The 26,367-nt window shown below is 50.7% G+C and overlaps 3 protein-coding genes across 5 annotated transcripts in view; 2 read left to right on the top strand and 1 right to left on the bottom strand.

The window, feature by feature from the left end:
• Window positions 1-778: 778 nt before the first annotated feature.
• On the top strand, window positions 779-6,236 carry lig4 (ligase IV, DNA, ATP-dependent). Its single transcript, XM_030087130.1, has 3 exons — window positions 779-900; window positions 1,680-3,792; window positions 4,517-6,236. Exons 2-3 carry the CDS (start codon window positions 1,685-1,687, stop codon window positions 5,154-5,156), a joined length of 2,748 nt encoding a protein of 915 aa, XP_029942990.1. The 5' UTR covers window positions 779-900; window positions 1,680-1,684; the 3' UTR covers window positions 5,157-6,236.
• Window positions 6,237-8,554: 2,318 nt separating this feature from the next.
• On the top strand, window positions 8,555-25,174 carry LOC115385057 (transmembrane protein FAM155A-like). The gene is made up of 3 exons (XM_030087137.1): window positions 8,555-9,653; window positions 21,689-21,863; window positions 22,188-25,174. The coding sequence occupies exons 1-3, from the start codon at window positions 8,976-8,978 to the stop codon at window positions 22,481-22,483; spliced, it is 1,149 nt and encodes a 382-aa protein (XP_029942997.1). The 5' UTR covers window positions 8,555-8,975; the 3' UTR covers window positions 22,484-25,174.
• Window positions 25,175-25,578: 404 nt separating this feature from the next.
• The window catches only part of cd99 (CD99 molecule), a 14,840-nt gene continuing 14,051 nt past the window's right edge, over window positions 25,579-26,367 (bottom strand). For all 3 annotated transcript variants that reach the window (XR_003931018.1, XM_030087144.1, XM_030087145.1), the window contains one exon: window positions 25,579-26,367. This exon is cut by the window's right edge. The gene's annotated coding sequence lies outside the window, so the exon portion shown is untranslated.

Raw genomic sequence — 26,367 nt, 5'->3', positions numbered from 1 at the left:
ACATCATGCAGGAGCATGCACGGAGGGTTCACCACTGGAGCAGAGAGCCCCCCCCCCCCCCCCCCCCCCCCCCCCCCCCGCTCTGCAGCAGCAGACATGTAAACAACCCCCGCTCTGGTCACGTGCTGCCCCCTGCCGGCAGCAGGAAGGAGGACTTGAACCAAACCTGACCTGTTCCATCTAAAATCATTGTGTTTGTGTTGACACACTCCATTAAAGGCATGTGTGTGAGTGATTGATCCGCTGTCCTCACCCCCCCCAGAGGACTGGACTCTGATCCACAATGATCCCGGGAGAGGACACAAACACCTCCTGCAGCACGGCCGTGCGTTATCTTCAACCAACCAGCTGATTACTGAGGACGGAGGCTCCCGGGCGCCCTCTGCCGGTCCGGACCGGAACTACCACACAGACTTTCATTCATAAAATTACAATGCCGACACGTTTTTCCCCTTTTTTTCCTTTACACGAACAGAAATGTGTTTTGGTGGGCGATGCGACAATAATATAGAAAATAAAAAGATTAACAGTAAATACGAACCGAAAATGTACAAATATTTAAATTATGATGAGCAAAATATTTCAGTTCTATCATGAATCATGTCGGTTCTAAAATAACAATCCTGAAAACCAGTTGAATTTAATGAATTAAATAATGTATAATAGATATAAAAATGCACATACATGAAACTTTCAGTTTATCACATTTTTCTTGTTTTATTCACGTTCCGGACCTTTAGTTCCGTTTGTGTTTCCGGTGGGAACCTTTTCACTGGCGTCCCCGTCAACTCTGTTTGAGGAAGTGTTAAAATGCCGCTAACTGTGAGAAATATGCTTTAATAGAGTTTATTGGAGGATTCAAAGAGTGGGTTCTCTTCATTTGGAGGATTCGGACACTCGGTAACACATTTTATATCTATTTATCTTTTATTATCTTGTCTTTCTGACTACACTGAAGCGTTACGTACTCTTTACTATTTTTTTGTTTAATGCGGGCAAAATATTTCACCAAGCTGTTCATAACACCGCGAAATAACCTCAAAACATTTTAATCAAATCGTAAATCACACTTTTATTTGTTAAAAATGTTTATAACGTAGACAGTTTTCTCCTAACATGGTGAGGGCACGAGCCGGCTGGCTCGTCCCCTGATTGGCTGCTCTGCTGTAGTCCATGCCTTCACCATCCTAGGGAAAAAAAAACACGCAATGAAACAGGTTTTCTTATTTGGAGAATCTTTTAAAATTCTTAAATATCGATATCGATTTATCTAAGTAACAGTCACAAACCGTCTGGGTGTCGGATATGGACTAATTTTAACTCTTTAATTTACTAAAATGTTATAAATTCCCGGTTTGCTGATTTACATTTTAGACTGTGTTGTTTGGATGTTTTTTGTCAACATGAATCCAAACTGGAACGGAAGTAAATACAAGAATTACTCGACAGAAGTCTGTAGTTTCAGTCGTCGTTTTAAGTGAAGTCAAAAAACTTTTGTAGCGTTTTTTACGGTTTGTTTACAAGACAACAGTGCTGACACTGAAAGGACGACTTTTTGGAAATGCAGTGGAAACGGAGGAAAGCATGACGTTTTGGAAACGCTCTCCAGCTCATTGATTTCTGGTGTTTCCAGGTGTTCCTCAGTCCTCCAGCTGATTGTGCTCTCCTTTGTTTTCCAGGTTCCATGGAGGGAACTTCTAGAAGCCCCGCTGTTGCCGGACCGTCGGTCGCCGGGCCATCGGTTGCCGGGCCGACCGTTACTGGGCCCACCGTTGCCTCTCAGGTTCCTTTCCTGGACTTGTGCAACGTTCTGGAGAAGATCCAGAAGTCCAAGCTGCGTCCGGAGAAGTCGAAGATCCTGCGGGACTTCATGGACTCGTGGCGGAGCTTCCATTCGGCGCTGCACAAGGACGACCCCGACACCAGCGACTCCTTCTACCCCGCCATGCGCCTGATCGTGCCGCCGTTCGAGCGGGAGCGGATGGCGTATGGCATCAAGGAGAACATGCTGGCCAAGCTGTACATCGACGTCCTGGGACTCCCGAAGAATGGGCCGGAGGCCGGCAAGCTGCTGAACTACCGCGCGCCGACCACCACCCAGGGGGACGCCGGGGACTTCGCCAGCATGGCCTACTTCGTCCTGAAGAAGCGCTGCGCCAGCCGGGGCAGCCTGAGCATCGCCGAGGTCAACGACTTCCTGGACTCGGTGGCCGTGAACAACGCGGGGAAGAAGAAGAACCTGGTGAAGGACGGCCTGCTGCAGCTCATCACGCGCAGCTCGGCGCTGGAGCAGAAGTGGCTGATCCGCATGATCCTGAAGGACATGAAGCTGGGCGTCAGCAAGGAGACGGTGCTGCAGGTGTTCCACCCCGACGCCCCCGAGCTCTACAACGTCAACACCGACCTGAAGAAGGTGTGCCTGCAGCTGCACCGCCCGTCCGTGTCCCTGAGCGACGTGTCCGTCGGGCTCTTCTCCGCCTTCAAGCCCATGCTGGCCGCCGTGGCCAACATCCGCCACGTGGAGCGGCAGATGGGCGGCGCGCCGTTCTACATCGAGACCAAGCTGGACGGGGAGCGCATCCAGCTGCACAAAGACGGCGACGTGTACAAGTACTTCAGCCGCAACGCCTTCGAGTACACGCAGCAGTTCGGCGGCTCGCCGCTGGAGGGCTCGCTGACGCCGTACATCCACAACGTGTTCCAGAGCCACGTGGTCAGCTGCATCCTGGACGGCGAGATGATGGCCTTCAGCCCGGCGGCCGACGTCTTCATGCAGAAGGGCAGCAAGTTTGACGTCAAGCGGCTGATGGAGGACTCGGAGCTGCAGGCCTGCTTCTGCGTCTTCGACGTCCTGCTCATCAACGGACGCAAGCTGGGCAAGGAGCCGCTGGCGGAGCGGCGCCGCAGCCTGCAGACCGTCTTCACCCCCGTCAGGGGCCGCCTCCACCTGGTGGCCCAGGCGGAGGCGCGCACGGTGCAGGAGGTGGTCGCCGCGCTCAACGACGCCATCGACAGCCGGGAGGAGGGCATCATGGTGAAGGACCCGGCGTCCGTCTACAAACCCGACAAGCGCGGCGAGGGCTGGCTGAAGATCAAGCCGGAGTACGTGGACGGCCTGATGGACGAGCTGGACCTGCTCATCGTCGGGGGCTACTGGGGGAAGGGCCGGCGCGGCGGCATGATGTCCCACTTCCTGTGCGCCGTGGCTGAGGCGGCGCCGCCCGGCGAGGAGCCGTCGGCGTTCCACACGCTGTGCCGCGTGGGCTCCGGCTACACCATGAAGGAGCTGTACGACCTGGGCCTGAAGCTGGCCCCGCACTGGAAGGTGTTCCGCAAGAGCGACCCGCCGCCCGCCGTGCTCTGCGCCGCCGAGAAGCCCGAGGTGTACATCGAGCCGCGCCACTCCGTCATCGTGCAGGTCAAGGCGGCGGAGATCGTCTCCAGCGACATGTACCGGACCGGCTGCACGCTGCGCTTCCCCCGCATCGAGAGGATCCGCGACGACAAGCTGTGGCACCAGGCCACCACGCTGGCCCAGCTGGACCGCTTCCGCACCAAGGCGTCCGGCAAGCTGGCGTCGCGCCACCTCCGCATCGACGGCGACGAGCCGCAGAAGAAGAAGCGCCGGGCGCCGCAGAAGGCCAAGACCACGGCCGGAGTCCTCAACCACTTCAAGGCCCAGGACCTGTCCGCCGTCGCCATGGAGACCGACATGTTCCAGGACGTGGAGTTCTGCATCCTCAACGGGACCCAGGAGCACTCCAAGTCCGAGCTGGAGAGGGGCGTGGCCAGGTAACTGTCTCCATGACAACGGGTCAACTGTCTCCCTGATGACGGGTTAACTGTCTCTGTGGGAACAGGTTAACTGTCTCCGTGGAAACAGGTTAACTGTCTCCGTGGAAACAGGTTAACTGTCTCTGTGGGAACAGGTTAACTGTCTCTGTGGGAACAGGTTAACTGTCTCTGTGGAAACAGGTTAACTGTCTCCGTGACGACGGGTTAACTGTCTCCATGACGACGAATTAACTGTCTCCATGACGATTAATTAACTGTCTCTGTGACGATGGGTTAACTGTCTCCATGACGACGAATTAACTGTCTCCATGACGATGAATTAACTGTCTCTGTGACGATGGGTTAACTGTCTACGTGACGACGGGTTAACTGTCTCCATGATGACGAGTTAACTGTCTCTGTGACGATGGGTTAACTGTCTCCGTGGAAACAGGTTAACTGTCTCCATGACGACGAGTTAACTGTTTACGTGACGACAGGTTAGCTGTTTCCCTGACGACGGGTCAACTGTCTCCATGGAAACAGGTAGTAGACCCTGTGCACATGTTCCAACAGAACACACCAGAAACCTGATCAACCTGTTGATCCAGCTGTCATGAGTCTTTGCCGTTTCCGTGGAGACAGACGCGGTCTGCAGCCGGCCTCTGAAGGGAGGCGCTGTCCCCTGACCGGTTGCCGTGGAGACGCCGCCTCACCGTGTCCTTGCTGTGTTGTGTCCCAGGTGCGGAGGGCTGGTGGTTCAGAACCCGGGCCCGGACACCTACTGCGTGGTGGCGGGCGTGGAGAACCGGCGCGTGAAGAACGTGGTGCAGTCGGACCGCCACGACGTGGTGCACGCCTCCTGGCTGCTGGCCTGCCTGGACCGCCGCCAGGTGGTGCCGTGGCAACCGCGCCACATGATCCACATGTCCCCGCCCACCAGGGAGCACTTCGCCAAGGAGTACGACGCCTACGGCGACAGCTACTTCGCCGACACGGACGAGCGGCAGCTGCGGGAGGTGTTTGAGCGCATGGCGGCGGGCGGGGCGGCGGCGGCGGACGTGGACGTGGCCCGGCTGGAGGAGCGCTACGGCTGGAGCGACCTCGCCACCAGCATGTTCAGACCCTTCCGCGCCTACCTGGATGGCGCCGACCCCCTCCTGCGCCTGCGGGCGCTGGAGTTCCGCCTCCACGGCGGGACGGTGGCGGCGGCGCCGGAGGAGGGCGTGTCGCACGTCCTGGTCGCCACGGAGACGGCGGCCGGCGAGCTGAAGGCCCTGCGGCGCCGCTTCACCAGGAAGTTCAAGATCGTCAGGGAGGCCTGGGTGACGGACTGCATCCAGGCCGGACACCTGCTCAGCGACGCCCCCTACCTGCTCTGAGAGGCTTTTATTCTGAAAAGCTTCACCCTGCATCCAGGCTGGTCACCTGCTCTGAAAAGCTTTTATTCTGAAGGGCTGCACCCTGTGTCCAGGCTGGACCCTTGCTCTGAAAGGCTTTTATTCTGAAGGGCTTCACCCTCCATTAAGGCCGTACACCTGCTCTGAAACACTCTTAATCTTTTATTCTGAAAGGTTCAATCCTCCATCAAGGCTGGTCACCTGGTCTGAAACACTCTAATCTTTTATTCTGAAAGGTTCAATCCTCCATCAAGGCTGGTCACCTGGTCTGAAACACTCTAATCTTTTATTCTGAAAGGTTCAATCCTCCATCAAGGCTGGTCACCTGGTCTGAAACACTCTAATCTTTTATTCTGAAAGGTTCAATCCTCCATCAAGGCTGGTCACCTGGTCTGAAACACTCTAATCTTTTATTCTGAAAGGTTCAATCCTCCATGGAGGCTGGTCACCTCATCTGAAACACTTTAATCTCTTATTGTGAAGGGTTTAATCCTCCATCAGGGCCGGTCACCTACTCTGAAATGCTTTTATTCTGAAAGGTTTAATCCTCCATGGAGGCCGGTCACTTCATCTGAAATGCTTTTATTCTGAAGGGTTTAATCCTCCATGGAGGCCGGTCACTTCATCTGAAATGCTTTTATTCTGAAGGGTTTAATCCTCCATTGAGGCCGGTCACTTCATCTGAAATGCTTTTATTCTGAAGGGTTTAATCCTCCGTGGGGGCCTTCACCAACTCTGAAATGCTTTAATCTTTTATTGTGAAGGGTGTAATCTGGGAAATTGTGTCTTGAGCAATAGTCCCCAATAAAGAAGTGTCAGTGTTTTTACCTGGAGGACATGGAAGTGACGGGTTCTCCTGATGAGAACGTTCTGGTCTCTGTGGAAAGACTCTCCCCCTGTGAGGAGGAGGAGGGTTTTCAGTTATTTGATGGAAGAAGGAGAACGTTTCTCATCGGATCCTCATTTCCATGCTCTCCTGCTCTGCAGACGTGTGGAAATCTGCCTCGTGGTTTTACTTGTTCATGTTTTGGTGCAGTACTGCTGATCAATAAAGGTTTTCAATCCAGGAGTGGAGCAGCCGTTTCATTTCCTCACAACCAACAGGCCTGTCAGGAGTTTCTCACAGGCGGGAGCAGACTGACGGACGGCTCACCAGGAAACTTTCATGTTGAGTAAACTCTGAGTTCGTGAGGAAATGAGGCCAGTTTTTCATTTTGACACAGACTAATGAGAAAACTTCAATACCATCAAGTGATAAAACTGTATCCAAATCATCTTTTCTTGTCAGAAAATGAAAACGGCAGCTTTCTCATTCTGAAAGACAAAACTTTCAGAATAAAGAGAAAAAACATGACAATGAAAAGAGTCAAAGATGAGAAAACATTCTCATAGTTCTGACAAAATGAATTGTGCTTGTAAGTAGTTCAGCTGGGTTTACTCATTTCTCGGAGGAGGTTAGAACGTTTTCTAAGGCCACTTTGTGAAAAGGCGGAGTGTGGTTGAGCAGAAAGTCTCCGCCTCTCACTGATCAGCTGATGGGTTTGATACTGACTGATACTTTCTGCTCTCATCACTGGTGCCGGTATCTTTGATAAGAATTTTCACAACACTACAGACACGTTTTGATCCACTTGACAGGATAATTTTGATTCAAAATGAAGTAATGAATGAAATGTGTTTACATTTTTCGTCTACTTTGCTTTAATCTAACTGTGTATCAAAGTGAAAGTTTCCTCAGGTTTAAATCCATCCTGACAGGCTGAACCTGGAGCACAAATCCCCTCAAATACTCTTTCCTCTACTTTCCCGTCAGTCCCTCTGCTCTGATGCGCGCTCCTGCAGGTGCCGCGGCGCGCACACGTCACAGACAGACCGGAAGTAGAGGCACAGCGCCTACAAAATAAAGTGCAGACATGAACGACTTCAGATCGTGATTTTTTTCTCTTTTGTACAACAACGTGATCAAACCAACCAAGATAATGTTTTTACTGAGCAGCAGCAGTGAACAGAATAAGAACAGACTTTGGATTTAATGGTTTTGTTTTTCTAAATCTGAAGAAAATGTGAGAATAGGTGTTAAAAGAATGAACATCAAGTAAAAAATAGCATTTAAAGTGAAAACGCATGTTTTTTTCATAAAAGTTTCACATTCACATGAAAATGCTTTGCAATTGGTATAGTTCTGCATTTGTATGCGTTTCCATGGTGAAAGAGCTGGAGCTGTTGACAGAATAGATTACAAACAGGAAACACCACATTAATCTCTATTCGGGCTGAAATGTTGCTGTGAGACAAGAGATCAATCACGCTTCATTTCTAACTGCAGATAACATTTCCACATCTATTGCCATAGATATATGTCAACAGATGTCTGTACTTCCATTTAAAAGCTGTATTTGAAGGATCAGGGCTCTATGGCTGTATCTCTATCTGCTCTATGGCTGTATCTCTATCTGCTCTATGATCAGGGCTCTATGGCTGTATCTCTACCTGCTCTATGGCTGTATCTCTATCTGCTCTATGGTTGTATCTCTATCTGCTCTATGGTTGTATCTCTATCTGCTCTATGACTGTATCTCTATCTGCTCTATGATCAGAGCTCTATGGCTGTATCTCTATCTGCTCTATGACTGTATCTCTATCTGCTCTATGGTTGTATCTCTATCTGCTCTATGGTTGTATCTCTATCAGCTCTATGACTGTATCTCTATCTGCTCTATGATCAGGGCTCTATGGCTGTATCTCTACCTGCTCTATGGTTGTATCTCTATCTGCTCTATGACTGTATCTCTATCTGCTCGATGATCAGGGCTCTATGGTTGTATCTCTACCTGCTCTATGACTGTATCTCTATCTGCTCGATGATCAGGGCTCTATGGTTGTATCTCTATCTGCTCTATGACTGTATCTCTATCTGCTCGATGATCAGGGCTCTATGGTTGTATCTCTACCTGCTCTATCGCTGTATCTCTGTCTGCTCTATGGCTGTATCTCTATCTGCTCTATGGTTGTATCTCTACCTGCTCTATGACTGTATCTCTACCTGCTCTATGATCAGGGCTCTATGACTGTATCTCTGGTTCCTGGTGTGATGACGTCATGTAGAGCCTTCGGGAGTTGCTACAGTGTATAAGTTGTAAATGACGTCATCATGGCATTAAGTCCAGGAGGCAGTTACAGTTAGTAACTGAGTTTGTATCTTTTAAAAGTAACTAAGTACTCAGCACAGTAAGTACTGCGTTACTTTAAAAGGCCCAACTCCAACCACCGGATTTAGTTTGGTCAAGAAATACACTCCAAATACACAGGGCAAGTGAAAACATGGAGGCGACGGTGAGTCTTATTGTGGAGGGCCCCGCCGGAAGCGCCGCCCCTGTTGGCCGCGCACTCGGTCCAGCTTGGCGCGCGCCACTCGCACACCGTCTCCGGGCGAACATGGCGGCACCTTGACGGAACGGCAGCGGGGTGAAGAGAAGCAGAGCCCGCAGCCCAGCGCCACTCCGCAGCCGCAGCCGCAGCCGCACACCGCCATGCGGGGCCCCGCCGCACCGAGGCCGGGGGAGACGCTCCAGTAACGGGAGTCGAGGCTGCGCAGAGGAGCGGCGCGGCGGGGAGGAGGAGGAGGAGGAGGAGGAGGAGGAGGAGGAGGACAGCCATGGAGGATGCGGCCCGTCTCCTGCCCCTCTCGGATGGGAAGCGCCGCTGAAGGCACCGAGCAGCCGCCCGACGCTCCGCGGAGCCCCGGTCCATGAGCGCAGCGGCGGCGGAGCCCACACGGTGGAGGCGGCCGGTTCCCAAAATATGACCAGGGGTGCTGGGACGTGTTGGCAGCAAGCAGACGACGACGGCGTCCGAATCTGGCTCGAGCCCCCCCGCGACACCCAGAAGCCATTCACCGACTCCGAGAGGGCGCAGAGATGGCGGCTGTCCCTGGCCTCGCTCCTCTTCCTCACCGTGCTGCTCTCTGATCGCCTGTGGTTCCGCGCCGAGGCCACGCTGCTGGCCCGGACCCGGGACAGGCTCCTCCTCCTCCCCCCCCCGCAGCCCAGCCTCAGAGGAACCCCCCAGCATATTTTTCTAGGAAACTCCAGCGGGACCTGGTGGCGGATGGACGCCTGCCACCGGGACCGCGTCTCCGCGGACTGCCTCGCGCTGGCGGACGCGGACGCGGACCGCCTGTGCGCGGGCCTGGCGTCCTCGTCCCCCGCCGAGCGGGGGGGCAACGTGAGCGATTTGTACCTGTCGTTTTGTAACTCCTACTCGCTGCTGGACCTGTTCCGCGGCGCCGCCAGTCCGGACAACCTCAACTGCAGCCTGGACGTGCTGCTGGGCGGCGACGCCGGCCGCTGCAGCCTGTGCGTGCAGGCGTACCAGCGCTACGACCAGCACGCGCAGGAGAAGTACGAGGACTTCGAGGCGCTCGCGCAGAAGTACGAGCCCGCCGCCTTCTCCGTCAGGACGTGCATGGAGCGCTGCAAGGTAGGCTGCGCGTGGGGAGGGAGGGGGTGCAGGGGTAAGAGAGGGGGGGTACAGGGGTTGGAGGGGGCTACAGGTGTGGGGGGGGGGGCTAAAGGCATAGCCAGGGGACTACAGGTATAGGAGGTGCTACAGGTGTAGAGGGCTACAGGTGTGTGTGTGTGTGTGGGGGGGGGGGGGGGGGGGGGGGGGCAGGTGTAGGGGGGTGTACAGATAGAGAGGATTTGGTGAATAGATTTCTTCTCTATTGATCGTTTCCATTGTTTTCAGCCCAGCTTCAGTTTGTTAGTGTAACATTCATCTGCTTTAGTAAACATTCATCTGTTGTAGATAGTATAACATTCATCCACTGTAGATAACATTCATCCGCTGTAGTTAGTGTAACATTGATCCATTGTAGTTATTGTAACATTCATCCGTTGTAGATAGTATAACATTCATCCATTGTAGTTATTGTAACATTCATCCGTTGTAGTTAACGTTGTAGTTAACATTCATCCGTTGTAGTGAACATTCATCCACTGTAGATAACATTCATCCATTGTAGTTACTGTGACTTTCATCCGTTGCAGTTAACGTTCATCCTTTGTAGTTAACATTCATCCGTTGTAGTCAACATTCATCCATTGTATTTAGCGTTTATCCTTTGCAGCAAACATTCATTCATCTATTGTAGCAAACTTTCATTCTTCCGTTGTAGCAAACATTCATCCATTGTAGTTAGTGTAACTTTCATAAGTTGTAGTTAACATTCATCCGTTGCAGTTAACATTCATCCGTTGTTGTCGGTGTAACTTCTATCCAATGGAGGTAGTATTCATTAATTGTAGTTCATCCATTGATCCCGACCTGTAACCTTCTGATTGAAAGACGATCACTTCACCAAGTGGCCTGTGTGTGTGTGTGTGTGTGTGTGTGTGTGTGTGTGTGTGTGTGTGTGTGTGTTCTCGTATTTCTATCCTTGTTGGGGCCAAATGTCCCCACAAGGATAGCAAAACGTGGAACGACGTGCCTTGTGGGGACCTTTTTCCGGTCCTAAGTAGGAGAAACAGTGTTTTCTTGACCATGTTGTTGTTACTGAAAAAAGTAAAAGTGCAAAAACATTTCTTTAGGGTTAGGCTTTGTTGTGGTGTGGGTTAGGGTTAGGGTAAGGGTCAGGGTTAGGGGCTAGACATGAATGGGAGTCAATGGACGGTCCCCACGAGGATAGAAATACGAGACTGTGTGTGTGTGTGTGTGTGTGTGTGTGTGTGTGTGTGTGTGTGTGTGTGTGTGTGTGTGTGTGTGTGTTGATCTTTGCCCTCCTCCTCCTGTCACCATGGAGAGAAGGTTTCTTACTTCTTCATCTCCTCTTTGGCTCAGGTCCTCGGCCCTGAATGGTCCAGGTCCTGGTCCCTGATCGGTGCAGGTCTGAGCCCCTCTGGTCCAGGTTTGGGCCAGCGATAGGTCCAGGTCCTGGTCCCTGATCGGTCCCGGGCCGGGCCCCTCTGCTCCGGGTCCGGGTCCAGGTCCTGGCCCGGCCCCTCAGGTCCTCCAGCTGTACAGCCAGCAGGCAGCAGCCTGATGTGTAATGTCAACATGTGCTCATCTCCACATGGAGGGTTCATTAAGTCAAGAGCAGCTTCACTGGCTAATGGTCCGGAACAGGTCTGTTGGCTCAGGACTGGAGGAGGAGGGGGGTAGGGGGGTTTAGACCACTGATAACCTGGACCTGGCTCCATTCAGACCCCTGAACCCTCTGATCACTGATCAGAAGCAGAAGCCATGAATGAATGAGGAGAAGCAGTTTGCGTCTGGGCTGTGTCACAGTGATCACTCTGAATGTGTTCAGTTACCCTCCAGGCAGGGGCCAGTTTGGGAGAGTGAGTGTGTTTTTGGACAGTTCTCTTGGTTCTGTCCTGTTTTGATTTTAGTTTTAGTCTCATCTTTGTGTCGACCTGTCATTTCAGTTTTTATTAGTTTTGGTCTCGCTCATACTCTTTTTGTGTAGTCAGGTTTAACTGGACTAAAGGTCTGAGCATTCTAGTCAGAATAACCCAGGACTGCTTCAGTCTGGCTTTAGTCAGAGAAAGTGGTACTTTCCTCTCTTTTCAGTAATGTAATTCTATTTCAACAATCAGTACAGTATAATTTCCTAGTATAGTATAGACAAAATCAAATTCTGACTGTTATATTATTGTTACCTTCTGAACTCCAGAATACACCGTTCCAGACATGGACAACACTGTGGTCCTGGAGGTACACACGCAAAAGTTTAAATGAAGTAAATGATTAAGATATCCTCACGACTGACATCAAAATATGAATATATTCAAGTTTAACATACCAAGTAATGAAGAGCATGAATGCAATTCACAACGCTATCACAATAAAGTGTGTGTGTGTCTTGATGTAACCTGCATGTTGCTGTAGGGGCACCGTGTCACGCTGTACTGGCATCGTGCACACCGCTCATGGTAGTAGCCAAGGGGAAAAGTTTTGGGGACCATATGAACGTATTGACTACCAGAATGCACCTGGTTTGGATCTCTGAGGCGCCGCTCTGGCTCAGACTGGAGGAAACCACTGCTCCATGGCACTGTGGCGCTCAGCTGGCACACTCTGATACAGTCTGAACCTCGGATACAGTCTGAACCTCGGATACAGTCTGAACACTCACATACACTCTGAACACCCCGATACAGTCTGAACACTCCGATACAGTCTGAACACTCTGATACAGTCTGAACACTCCGATACAGTCTGAACACTCTGATACAGTCTGAACACTCCGATACAGTCTGAACACTCCGATACAGTCTGAACACTCCGATACTGTCTGAACACACTGATACAGTCTGAACACTCCCATACAGTCTGAACACTCCGATACAGTCTGAACACTCTGATACAGTCTGAACACTCCGATACAGTCTGAACACTCTGATACAGTCTGAACACTCTGATACAGTCTGAACACTCCCATACAGTCTGAACACTCCCATACAGTCTGAACACTCCGATACAGTCTGAACACTCTGATACAGTCTGAACACTCTGATACAGTCTGAACTCTCCGATACAGTCTGAACACTCCGATGCAGTCTGAACACTCTGATACAGTCTGAACACTCCGATGCAGTCTGAACACTCTGATACAGTCTGAACACTCCCATACAGTCTGAACACTCCGATGCAGTCTGAACACTCCCATACAGTCTGAACACCCCGATACAGTCTGAACACTCCCATACAGTCTGAACACCCCGATACAGTCTGAACACTCCGATACAGTCTGAACACTCTGATACAGTCTGAACACTCTGATACAGTCTGAACACTCCGATACAGTCTGAACACTCCCATACAGTCTGAACTCTCTGATACAGTCTGAACACTCTGATACAGTCTGAACACTCCCATACAGTCTGAACACTCCGATACAGTCTGAACACTCTGATACAGTCTGAACACTCTGATACAGTCTGAACACTCCCATACAGTCTGAACACCCCGATACAGTCTGAACACTCCGATACAGTCTGAACACCCCGATACAGTCTGAACACTCCGAAACAGTCTGAACACCCCGATGCAGTCTGAACACTCCGATACAGTCTGAACACTCCGATACAGTCTGAACACCCTGATACAGTCTGAACCTCCGATACAGTCTGAACTCTCCGATACAGTCTGAAAACTCTGATACAGTCTGAACTCTCTGATACAGTCTGAACACTCTGATGACAGTCTGAACACAGATACTTTCTGGTGGTCCGTTGACAGTCTTTCCGGTGGTCTCCTGGTGGTCCGTTGACAGTCTTTCCGGTGGTCTCCTGGTGGTCCGTTGACAGTCTGTCCGGTGGTCTCCTGGTGGTCCGTTGACAGTCTTTCCGGTGGTCTCCTGGTGGTCCGTTGACAGTCTTTCCGGTGGTCTCCTGGTGGTCCGTTGACAGTCTTTCCGGTGGTCTCCTAGTGGTTCGTTGACAGTCTTTCCGGTGGTCTCCTGGTGGTCCGTTGACAGTCTTTCCGGTGGTCTCCTGGTGGTCCGTTGACAGTCTTTCCGGTGGTCTCCTGGTGGTCCGTTGACAGTCTTTCCGGTGGTCTCCTGGTGGTCCGTTGACAGTCTTTCCGGTGGTCTCCTGGTGGTCCGCTGACAGTCTTTCCGGTGGTCTCCTGGTGGTCCGTTGACAGTCTTTCCGGTGGTCTCCTGGTGGTCCGTTGACAGTCTTTCCGGTGGTCTCCTTTTGGTCAGTTGACAGTCTTTCCGGTGGTCTCCTGGTGGTCCGTTGACAGTCTTTCCGGTGGTCTCCTGGTGGTCCGTGACAGTCTTTCCGGTGGTCTCCTGGTGGTCCGTTGACAGTCTTTCCGGTGGTCTCCTGGTGGTCCGTTGACAGTCTTTCCGGTGGTCTCCTGGTGGTCCGTTGACAGTCTGTCCGGTGGTCTCCTGGTGGTCCGTTGACAGTCTGTCCGGTGGTCTCCTGGTGGTCCGTTGACAGTCTTTCCGGTGGTCTCCTGGTGGTCCGTTGACAGTCTTTCCGGTGGTCTCCTAGTGGTTCGTTGACAGTCTTTCCGGTGGTCTCCTGGTGGTCCGTTGACAGTCTTTCCGGTGGTCTCCTGGTGGTCCGTTGACAGTCTTTCAGGTGGTCTCCTGGTGGTCCGTTGACAGTCTTTCCGGTGGTCTCCTGGTGGTCCGTTGACAGTCTTTCCGGTGGTCTCCTGGTGGTCCGTTGACAGTCTTTCCGGTGGTCTCCTGGTGGTCCGCTGACAGTCTTTCCGGTGGTCTCCTGGTGGTCCGTTGACAGTCTTTCCGGTGGTCTCCTGGTGGTCCGTTGACAGTCTTTCCGGTGGTCTCCTTTTGGTCAGTTGACAGTCTTTCCGGTGGTCTCCTGGTGGTCCATTGACAGTCTTTCCGGTGGTCTCCTGGTGGTCCGTTGACAGTCTTTCCGGTGGTCTCCTGGTGGTCCGTTGACAGTCTTTCCGGTGGTCTCCTGGTGGTCCGTTGACAGTCTTTCCGGTGGTCTCCTGGTGGTCCGTTGACAGTCTTTCCGGTGGTCTCCTGGTGGTCCGTTGACAGTCTTTCCGGTGGTCTCCTGGTGGTCCGTTGACAGTCTTTCCGGTGGTCTCCTAGTGGTTCGTTGACAGTCTTTCCGGTGGTCTCCTGGTGGTCCGTTGACAGTCTTTCCGGTGGTCTCCTGGTGGTCCGTTGACAGTCTTTCCGGTGGTCTCCTGGTGGTCCGTTGACAGTCTTTCCGGTGGTCTCCTGGTGGTCCGTTGACAGTCTTTCCGGTGGTCTCCTGGTGGTCCGTTGACAGTCTTTCCGGTGGTCTCCTGGTGGTCCGCTGACAGTCTTTCCGGTGGTCTCCTGGTGGTCCGTTGACAGTCTTTCCGGTGGTCTCCTGGTGGTCCGTTGACAGTCTTTCCGGTGGTCTCCTTTTGGTCAGTTGACAGTCTTTCCGGTGGTCTCCTGGTGGTCCGTTGACAGTCTTTCCGGTGGTCTCCTGGTGGTCCGTTGACAGTCTTTCCGGTGGTCTCCTGGTGGTCCGTTGACAGTCTTTCCGGTGGTCTCCTGGTGGTCCGTTGACAGTCTTTCCGGTGGTCTCCTGGTGGTCCGTTGACAGTCTTTCCGGTGGTCTCCTGCTGCTTTTGTTGTGGTTACAACAGAGATAAACAACTTTTTGAAAAGTCTTCCATTTTGTCTCCATGGAAACGGGGATAAACAACTTTTTAGAGACACTACATCATTTTTATTGTTTCACCTGTTGCCATGGAGATGAACATTTCACCTTGAGCTCCACTTCCAGGTTCTGCTCATCTCCTCAGTCAGTGAATTGAGCTGAATGTTTTGGACCGATACCAATATGGTGGATATCTGTTGATATCGACATCTGGATGAAAACAAGTTTCTGAGAGGATGTTGTTTCCTGAACAGTGAATGTTCAAACATTGTGGAGACATACGGCAGGACGTCCAGGACGGCTGTGTTTGGTCCCCTGGAAGGTTCTGCTCTCTTCAGAGGATGACAATACACCGAGGGTCCCATTCCCAGGGAAGTGTGTGTGTGTGTGTGTGTGTGTGTGTGTGTGTGTGTGTGTGTGTGTGTGTGTGTGTGTGTGTGTGTGTGTGTGTGTGTGTGTGTGTGTTTTCAGCTCCTCCCACCCATCAATCACTCCTGCTCAGTGTTGGTGTTTTATCTCATGTGACTGTCCTGTGATCAGCCTCTGTTAGCCTCTGATTTAATATTTGTGTGTGTGTGTGTGTGTGTGTGTGCGCGTGTGCGCGCATTTCCCATCACCCTGTTGCGGTGTGTTGCCGTCTCCGCCACTGCGCCTTCCTGCGGCGGTTGTGAGCGCTGACCTTGGAGGGTTTTTCTGAGAGAGGCCCGGCCCACTCCACCACAGCAGCGTCTTTTATGAATGGACAGATCCCCGAGCTGAATGCTGAGGGAGGGAGGGAGGGAGGGAGGGAGGGAGGGAGGGCGGGCTGCTGCTGCAGTGCTTCCTTACAGTTCTCACAATGAAGCGTCCGGGCAGCAGAGAGCACTGGACGGGGAGGGGGGTTCACTACTCAGGGAGGGGTTTAGAACTTTAAAAGGTCTTTTTTAACAACTGATACATTTAAGCTAAGTTAATTTAAGACGATGTGGAAAATCATTTCTGTGACGTACGTTAATGTCAGTTATCACTACAGGTTCACTACAGGTTCAGGTTCACTACAGGTTGACTATATATTCAGTACAGATTGGCCATAACCTGACCACTGGATTTGTTGGTAGTATTTCCAGCAACCATGAGTAGAATAGAGTGAAGTTTGAAGAGTTCAGTTGTTCACAGCTCTCGTCGGGCACGCCGACCCACCAGTCAGCACGGAGATGGTTTTCCAGAGAATCAGCACCCGTAGACGTTATAGATCTGATGAAACACAGTGACAAAGTGCTGATTGAGAGGATGGGGTCTATAAATAACTGTAGACCTGCTTGATGTGTGGCTCGTCCCAGGATTGTGAGGGCCTGCCTGGAGGGGTGCTGCTGGAGCTCCAGTCAGTCCAGCAGGCCTGCTGTGTGCTCCGCTCAGGCCTGGTGGATATGTCACAGTCGGCCATGTTCTGCTTCGACTCTCACTGTGTTTTATTCTGCATTGATCTAGCTGGAACACTTTCTGAAAACACTCTGACTAAATATTTGGGAAATTGCCACTTTTTGAAAATATTCCAACCCGCTTGCCATGGAAACGGGAGAAATGAGGCTGAGGCTGAGCCCCTGAGGTCTGAGTCTCAGGGATGCCCCCCGGTCTGGATGTTTCCCGTCTGTCTCCAGCTTCAGGGCCTTGCTGAAGCCTCCCAGGTTCACTGCTCACACATCATCCTGATCCAATCAGACTGCAGCCTGCTTCCTCACTAACTCAATTTCCTCCCGCTAGCTTCCCTTTTCACGCCCCACACACACACACGCACGCACGCACACACACACACACACACACACACACACGCTGAAACGTGAGCACACAGAGTGTGAGCGGGGCAGTACCCGTCTAATGAAAAGCAGAAAAAGCCGTTACCGTAGCAACTGCTGGCTCACATCTTCCAGGAGAACCCAGGTCTTCCTGTCTCTGTTGTTTTGGTTCTGTTGATAATTGTGGTTTCCCCCATCCCACTTCTCCATCACTCCACCCCTCCACCTCTCTCCCTCAGCCTCTCCATCCCCCATTCCTCCACCTCTCCATGCCTCCATCCTTCCATCCAGAAAAGCCCCAAATTGAGAGGTACGGTGAAACAACTTCAGTAGGCAGGACGAGACTGTCACTACTTCCTGGTTCCTGTAGCCCGTCACTACTTCCTGGTTCCCGTAGCCTGTCACTACTTCCTGGTTCCTGTAGCCTGTCACTACTTCCTGGTTCCTGTAGCCTGTCACTACTTCCTGGTTCCCGTAGCCTGTCACTACTTCCTGGTTCCTGTAGCCCGTCATTACTTCCTGGTTCTCGTAGCCCGTCACTACTTCCTGGTTCCCGTAGCCTGTCACTACTTCCTGGTTCCCGTAGCCCGTCACTACTTCCTGGTTGCTGTAGCCCGTCACTACTTCCTGGTTGCTGTAGCCCGTCACTACTTCCTGGTTGCTGTAGCCTGTCACTACTTCCTGTAGCCTGTCACTGTTTCCTGGTTCCTGTAGCCTGTCACTACTTCCTGGTTGCTGTAGGCTTTGTGTAGACTTTGACATTGGTGCATCTCTAATCTGAATCATATGCTAGATTAAAAGAAGTGATTAAAAACCGATTAATATTATAATAATATGTTCCTGTAGCCTGTCACTACTTCCTGTAGCCTGTCACTGTTTCCTGGTTCCTGTAGCCTGTCACTACTTCCTGGCTGCTGTATCCTGTCACTACTTCCTCGTTCCTGTATCCTGTCACTACTTCCTGGTTGCTGTATCCTGTGACTACTTCCTGGTTGCTGTATCCTGTGACTACTTCCTGGTTGCTGTATCCTGTCACTACTTTCTGGTTGCTGTATCCTGTCACTACTTCCTGGTTCCTGTATCCTGTCACTACTTCCTGGTTGCTGTATCCTGTGACTACTTCCTGGTTGCTGTATCCTGTCACTACTTTCTGGTTGCTGTATCCTGTCACTACTTCCTGGTTCCTGTAGCCTGTCACTACTTCCTGGCTGCTGTATCCTGTCACTACTTCCTCGTTCCTGTATCCTGTCACTACTTCCTGGTTGCTGTATCCTGTCACTACTTCCTGGTTGCTGTATCCTGTCACTACTTCCTGGTTGCTGTATCCTGTCACTACTTCCTGGTTGCTGTATCCTGTGACTACTTCCTGGTTGCTGTATCCTGTGACTACTTCCTGGTTGCTGTATCCTGTCACTACTTCCTGGTTGCTGTATCTTGTGACTACTTCCTGGTTCCTGTATCCTGTCACTACTTCCTGGTTGCTGTATCCTGTGACTACTTCCTGGTTGCTGTATCCTGTCACTACTTCCTGGTTGCTGTATCCTGTCACTACTTCCTGGTTGCTGTATCCTGTCACTACTTCCTGGTTGCTGTATCCTGTCACTACTTCCTGGTTCCTGTATCCTGTCCAGTGTTTCCCCGAGGTTGAGAATTTACTTGTGGTGGTGGGCCGGGCGGTGTAGGAGGACGTTGCGGTCTTTGATAAGTGCATTCACAATAACCTAGTCAAACTGGTTTATGAACCATGTATTATTTATTCTAGATACATCTTAAGCCTGCTTTAACATAAACAGAACCAAAAAGAAAAGTGAAATAAAAAAAATGAAGGAAAAATAGCCATTTAAAGCCACTTGCAAAGCTAGTTGCAAAGCTGACAGTTTGTGTCAGAGCAGTGTATTTTCTTGCTTTAGTAAAAAAGATCTCCAATGCCTTTCGGTACGGAAAGGATCGGGGGTCAGGTCCATTTATGCTGATGCGCATGCATGCAGCAAGATGCTCCGCTTGCAGCCTGTTCCTCTGTTCAGTTTTGATCTAAAAGAGAAAAAAAAACTTGCATAACCATAATGCAAAAGAGCACAAGAAAATTAACTGAAAGTATTCACATTGTGCTCTTATGCATTATGGTTTAAATCACTTACTAGAGCTGGGCGATATGGCCTCAAATCAATATCACGATAATATTCAGCAGTTCACCTCGATAACGATAAATGGACGATAATTATCTACTTGGGGGGGTATTTAATCACAGCTTTTTATTGTACTGGATTAAATTGATGACAGTTTACTGTGGGCTCAGGTGGTGCAAACATTATTATTATTTTATTTCTCATTAAATGGGGTCAATTTTCTTGAAATGCTATTACATTTATCAAGATTAGGGTACAAAACATATCTATGTATCCTAACTTTCACAGCAACAGACGTCCAAATCCGACAGAACTCTGCTGGTAATGTAAATGTCTTCTCTGTGGGCTTCAGGGAAAATCCGCTGACTGGAGGACTATGGGAAATTATTAAAGTTCCGTGGTTCCAGATGTTTCCAGTGTGATGTGGTGTTTTGAGCAGCTGAGAATGGAACACAACTGGATGTCTACCTGTCCCTGAATTACAAATGAGCCCAACTTGTTTGTTTATAATCTCCTTCTCAGTTTCCTGTCCACACAGCATCGCTTCAGGAAATATCTACATCCACGCAGCATAACAAGGACTCAAAACGATGTAGTTCACCCGCCAGGCCTTCAGATGGCGCTGTCACTCTGACACAGCAACTCCCAAATGGAGAAGAAGACACGGAGCACGACTCAGAGCTGCACATGCAGCGTGATATGAACAAACACACCAGAACATACAGCCTGTTCAATAAAACAGCACGAGGAGCTTCTGCAGGAAAAATCAGCCAATCAGCTGATTATAAGTTTTACTGTCCGGGACGGTCGACCAGCAACAATCTGCAGCCTGCAGGCTGTTAGCCTGTAGCCGCTAGCGGCTAAACTAGCATGCTTCCATGCTATGTGTCCAGAGATCAGAGTACACGGGGGTGCGCGAGCCTGACACCCAGTGTGAGAGACAGACCGCGCGTTTTTTTTTTTTTTTTTCATTCATCTTCTTGGGCGGGTGTCAATCTGCTTGGGCGGCCCGCCCAAGTAAAGTGTATGTAGGGGAAACTCTGCTGTCAGTACTTCCTGGTTGCTGTATCCTGTCACTACTTCCTGCTTGCTGTATCCTGTGACTACTTCCTGGTTCCTGTAGCCTGTCATTACTTCCTGCTTGCTGTATCCTGTGACTACTTCCTGGTTCCTGTAGCCTGTCATTACTTCCTGGTTGCTGTAGCCTGTCACTACTTCCTGGTTCCTGTAGCCTGTCACTACTTCCTGGTTCCTGTAGCCTCTCATTACTTCCTGGTTGCTGTAGCCTGTCATTACTTCCTGGTTGCTGTAGCCTGTCACTACTTCCTGGTTCCTGTAGCCCGTCACTACTTCCTGGTTGCTGTAGCCTCTCATTACTTCCTGATTGCTGTAGCCTGTCATTACTTCCTGGTTGCTCTAGCCTCTCATTACTTCCTGGTTGCTGTAGCCCGTCACTACTTCCTGGTTGCTGTATCCTGTCACTGCTTCCTGGTTCCTGTAGCCTGTTACTACTTCCTTGTTCCTGTAGCCCGTCACTACTTCCTGGTTGCTGTATCCTGTCACTGCTTCCTGGTTCCTGTAGCCTGTCACTACTTTCTGGTACCTGTAGCCTGTCACTACTTCCTGGGTGCTGTAGCCCGTCACTACTTCCTGGTTGCTGTAGCCTGTCACTACTTCCTGGTTCCTGTAGCCTGTCACTACTTCCTGGTTGCTGTAGGCTTTGTGTAGACTTTGACATTGGTGCATCTCTAATCTGAATCATATGCTAGATTAAAAGAAGTGATTAAAAACCGACTAATATTATTATAATAATATGTTCCTGTAGCCTGTCACTACTACCTGTAGCCTGTCATTACTTCCTGGTTCCTGTAGCCTGTCACTACTTCCTGTAGCCTGTCATTACTTCCTGGTTCCTGTAGCCCATCATTACTTCCTGGTTGCTGTAGCCTGTCACTACTTCCTGGTTCCCGTAGCCCGTCACTACTTCCTGGTTGCTGTAGCCCGTCACTACTTCCTGGTTGCTGTAGGCTTTGTGTAGACTTTGACATTGGTGCATCTCTAATCTGAATCATATGCTAGATTAAAAGAAGTGATTAAAAACCGATTAATATTAAAGTTCAAACGAATGACATGTTGGAATCGCAGTCATATTATGTATTAAAACAGACTGTGTCACTTCCTTCTTCTGTCAGGAAAACTTCTATCGTTTCAGTCTTTTTCAGTTTTCTTTGTCCATTCCTGGCAGTCTGCTGTGCTTGTCTAACTTTTTGCGGTTTTGTTCAGATGTTCTGCTCACATTGTGACTGCTTCGGCTGGTTTTGGGTCTTCTCATCTGTCTTCACGGGTTCTTTGATTTCTTGTGGCTGTTTTCAAGACACATGGACAGAGAACTAAAACCAGGACAAAGACAGCGAACCCATGAAGCCAGAGTAATCACAGAGTAGTGACGTGCTGTCCTCTCCGCTGTCCCCTCCGTCCCCCAGACGGCCTACAAGCCCTGGCTCTGCTCGCAGTACTTCCCGGCCACCGCCCAGCGCTCCTGTCAGAGGAAGGTCCCGTGCCACCAGTACTGCCTGGAGGTCCAGCAGAGCTGCCCCTTCATCCTGCCCGACAACGACGACCTGATCCACGGAGGAAGCCCCAGCTTCATCTGCACAGGTCAGTGACAGGGTGAATTACTGACACCTAGTGTCTGCTCCCAGTACTGCAGCAGGTCAGTGACAGGGTGAATTACTGACAACTAGTGGCTGCTCCCAGTACTGCAGCAGGTCAGTGACAGGGTCAAATCCTGACACCTAGTGTCTGCTCCCAGTACAGCAGCAGGTCGCTTCATGAAGTTTCATGAATAATTGGTAATTGTCTCACAGTTTGAGGAACAATGTGTTATGAGAACATTATGAAAACATTGGTTCTGTTATCCTGAAAGCACAAGATGATGTCTCCTGCACTGTGAAGTCTGCCTGACCCCGTCCTGTCCCGCAGGTCTCCTGGGAGACGAGCCGTCCTCCGGCGAGGCGCAGTGCTGTGACGTGCGGTGGGACTCCAGAGTGGACGGTCCGTCGGGCGGCACCCTGAAAAGGACAGTGTCCCCCTGCGCGCCCGGGGGGGCGTCGGGGGCCTCGGTGACCTCGGCGGCCACGCCCAGACTGTGCGGCGGGCGGCTGAAGATCTGCCTGCTGGCCCTGGTCCTCCTGCACACCGTCATCGTCATCTCCGCCGCCCACAACTCCACCGCCGCCATCTTCTCCCCGGAGGAGGGCGCGGCCAGCGAGGAGTGAACTCTGGGGGGCGGAGCCCACAGCCGGGAGGCGGGGCTTCAACCGGGACCCAGACCTTTGAAACAAAAAAAAAACAAAAAACAAACCCCGAAAAGAAGTGACCTCTGGCCTCTGGAAACCTGCTCAGTGTTTCTGTTCCAGCCACATGTTTTCTCACCTCCCCCCCCCTCCCCCCTTCTCTTTCCTCCCCCTCCCTGTGAGCGAATGAAGAAACAGACATCCTCATCCCCCCACATCCTGCATCCCACTCAGAGCCCGGTTGTAGTTTGGTTCCCTGGGGAGCCTGTGAGAACCGCTGTTGATGTTCCTGGTTGTTTTTGCCTGAATGAATCAAAATGAGTCGAGTTTTATTTTGAAAATCTGCATTTCAATTTGCGTTCTGTTCTGTCAGAGCTGACGTCTGAGTTCCACCAGTCCGATCGGAGGTCAGTAGTTAAGCTCTTGCCTCACACGTTTGGGGACCACGGTTCGAGATCCGGTCCTGTCCACAAAAGTTTAAATCACATTTTTGTTTCTTCTTTTGGGCGCTTACGTTCACAGCTGTCAGCTTTATTTTGACTGGAACTGGAAACACCGAAGGACCGGGTCTGAGTCAGGTTCCAGCTCTAGACTAGAACCAGAACCAGAACCACCTTGTTAGGAACGGGGGGGGGGTCTTAGATTAGAACGCTCTGGGTGCCACGATGGGGTTGATGTGTCAGCTGCAGAGGCACCGCCTGTTACCGTCACCCACCCGTCATCCACACATCATCCTTCATCCACCCATCATCCTCCCCTCATCCACTCATCTCCCGATGTCCAGCGTGTGTTCAACTATTTCTCAGACCTTGTACGACGGAACATGTTCTCCACCAGACTCTGGACTTTAAGTGCCCTGAGGGCGGTTCTAGCAGTAACCCACACCCCCACCCTCCAGACCGATCCAAAATGTCCACTGGATTTTCTTAAGGCCTCGATTCAATCTTATCCCGACGAAGGGGACGATCCGGAATCGTCCCGGGATCGTCCCGGGAACGATCCAGGATCTTCCCGGGAGTGATCCGGGACGATCCTGGATTGTTTCCGGGATGAACCCGGGACGATTTTGGGACGATCCTGGATCGATCGAGGGTCAATCCAGGGTCCATCTGGGGGCGATCCAGGACGCCATAACAATAGGAGCCTCGTTTATCAACTGCAGACACGTTGTACGGACCAGTTTTGGCTCTGGCAAAAACTGGCAATTTTATTTTGAGAAAACTTTCAGATCCATCGGTCTTTGCTCCGTACATCGTCCAGACCTCGGTAGGCCTTACCATGCGGCGATCCGTCGGTTCTTCATCACCGTCGGGGAGCTGATCGGCTGGATTAAAGATGGCCGACATCAGCTCCGACCCCCCGGTGTCGGACTGACGGAACGGCGGCTGATGGTCCCGATCCACAGAGGTCCTCGGCTCAGACCGATCAGTCAGCGCTCCTCTTGATAAACGAGGTTCCACATGTTCCAGTGCCTCTCTGCTGCATCAACCCCGCGAGGCAAACGCAAGCTAGTGCGAGAGACCCCGGTCGCAACTCCCCGTGGCTCCAACTAACCAACCAACCAACCAACCAACCAACCAACCAACCAATCAGTCAGTCAGTGGATGGGACTGCAGTGGCCTCTGGCCGCCGTCGGCCACAGGCGAGCTGTGTTAGCGTCAGCGTGAGGAGTTTTCAAGGGCTGCTCATCTGCTTTTCTTTGTTTTTGCCGGCGGTTTGTAGAAACACCACCGACACCAAAAACCGGCGGTTAGGAAGGTGCGTCTTATTTTGGAAGGATCGCCCTCCTTCCTGGGGGAGCTCCTCCTTTCTCTCTGTCCCTCATTAACGGCTCCGAATTCATCTTCACGCCCCTCCCCCCTCCTGCCCCTCCCCCCTCGGCCCCCCCTCCTCCGGATCTCTGACAGTTTGCCTTTGGACTCCTCACCACTTTGGTTGTTTTGCTCGATGTTTGTTTGTTTGTTTGTTTGTTTTCTTGAAGTGTGGATGCTAATGGAAGCTGTTAGCTCTGAGATGAGGCCCAGCGGACGCCCCCTCCTACTCCAGCCACTGGAGACACGCCCATTTCTGGAACGACACGCCCACTTCTCTGACTCGCCAGTTTATGTTAGACACGCCCACTTCCCGGAAGGCCACGCCCACTCGGACGCCCGTTGGGTGAAGTGGTGAGCGAGTCACCCTCATCCTGCTGTCAGTGCGGGAATCAATGGAGAAAGTGGGCGTCGCTGTAAATTCCCAGAATCCTCGGCATTTAACTAGGTGGTCAAAAGGTTTGATCCTAACTAACCCAAACCCAAACTTTCACTCTTTCAACTGGTTTTGGAAAAACAGATCTTCAGAGTGGGCGTGTCTGGCCAGGAAGTGGGCGTGTCTCGTGCTCCTGAGGACACGCCCCCTAACTCACCCCTCTCCGTTGCACCTTCTGTCTGTTCTGTTGTAAATATGTCCTGGAGACACAGGAGCCCCGTTTTCTTTCTTTCTGGTTCCCCTGCGCCTCCCCTCCTCCTCTCGTCGTCTGAAGCAGTGGTGTGAGGTGATGAGTACGACTGTTGGATGTTTAAAAAGATGAGGGAAAAAGAGGTCTCGAGAAATATAGATTGGAAAAAAAAAAACCCAACAAGCAGCTTGAGTTGAGACAAAGGGTTCCACCATAGAGAAACGTTGTCATATTGTCATACTAGAGATGCTTTAGTTTGCTAATTTACTTTCTTTTTTTTCTACAAAAAGACTTGGATGAAATAATTTATAAAGACGCGTCCCTGGGGTCATGATCTTTTTTGGACGTAAAAACAAATACATTTATTAAACATTTTGTTCAAAAGAAAATAAATATAAATTATGTTAAACATTACTAGTGTTGGTGGTTTTTTGACACTGTTTTGAAGGTTTTTGTATTTATAGATTTGGAATGTTACAGAGGCGAGTGGTGAGCTTCAGGAGGTTTTAACGAAAAGGTAAGGCTAGTTTTATTAAATGACGTTTGTGCAGCAAAAACAAATAAATTAGGCTTTAGTCTCACCAGAGTGTGGTACCAACGACAGCACAACAACAACAGAACAACACAAGAACAACAGCAACACTGTACAACGTCACTTTATTGAACACATCTTAAATCCACTCACAGAAAGACATTCATTGATTCCGGCATCGTGTAATTAAAGGAAAACAAACAAACAAATCTCCCGCAGCGTAACGCCGAAAGCAGGAAGCAGAATCAGGATAGAAGATTGAAACAAAGTCTGACTTCAGCCAAAAGTCACTGTGCGCTTCAAAAAGAAAAAAACAAACAAAAAACCCGCTGAATACTCCGTCCAGAAAACGTATTCTCATAAAATATGTTCAAACAAAAAGAAACGTCTCTTTAAAATCTGCTTGTTTCTGTTGTTCAACACTTTGATGTAGTTTAGTTTCATTCCACTGACCGACTCACTGCGCCGCCCTGTGGTGACCGGTGGTACTACTACTACTTCTACTTTCTTTCCACTTTAACAAATAGTTAAAAAAATCTTGTTCTTATTTTATAATCAAATTCTCATGAGATTGTCTTGTGAACATTCACAAGACCATGTGAAGAAGTGGAGATTCCACCATTCATCTTGAAATTTGTGGTAAAAAATGTTAAAATGTAAAAAAAGTCTCATTTTTTGGCTATTCTGATCGCTGATTAGCTTAACCAGCTAACAGCGTTAGCATAAACAATTGAAATTGTCCGTGTGGAAGCCACAGCCAGGGCGCCTCGCGGTGTTTCCTGTCTCTGGAAGCAGAAGCAGCGTTTAGCGGTTAGCTTCTGGCTAGCTAACTGCTGAAGATCCCCGAGGGCGGACAACCGGGAAACTAAACAGGCCCCGTTTCCACGACAACGCCGT

This window comes from Salarias fasciatus, unplaced genomic scaffold (genome assembly GCF_902148845.1).
Source record: "Salarias fasciatus unplaced genomic scaffold, fSalaFa1.1, whole genome shotgun sequence".
NCBI classification, from domain to species: Eukaryota; Metazoa; Chordata; class Actinopteri; order Blenniiformes; family Blenniidae; genus Salarias; species Salarias fasciatus.
The sequence above is the reverse complement of the archived record's forward strand: the minus strand, read 5'-3'. Positions and strand labels throughout refer to the sequence as shown.

Coding starts and splice junctions, on each gene's coding strand:
- lig4 (XM_030087130.1), top strand. CDS start 1,685: ATGGAGGGAACTTCTAGAAGCCCCGCTGTTGCCGGACCGTCGGTCGCC. Junction 3,793..4,516: donor CTGGAGAGGGGCGTGGCCAG/GTAACTGTCTCC, acceptor GTTGTGTCCCAG/GTGCGGAGGGCTGGTGGTTC.
- LOC115385057 (XM_030087137.1), top strand. CDS start 8,976: ATGACCAGGGGTGCTGGGACGTGTTGGCAGCAAGCAGACGACGACGGC. Junction 9,654..21,688: donor CGTGCATGGAGCGCTGCAAG/GTAGGCTGCGCG, acceptor TCCGTCCCCCAG/ACGGCCTACAAGCCCTGGCT. Junction 21,864..22,187: donor CCCCAGCTTCATCTGCACAG/GTCAGTGACAGG, acceptor CCTGTCCCGCAG/GTCTCCTGGGAGACGAGCCG.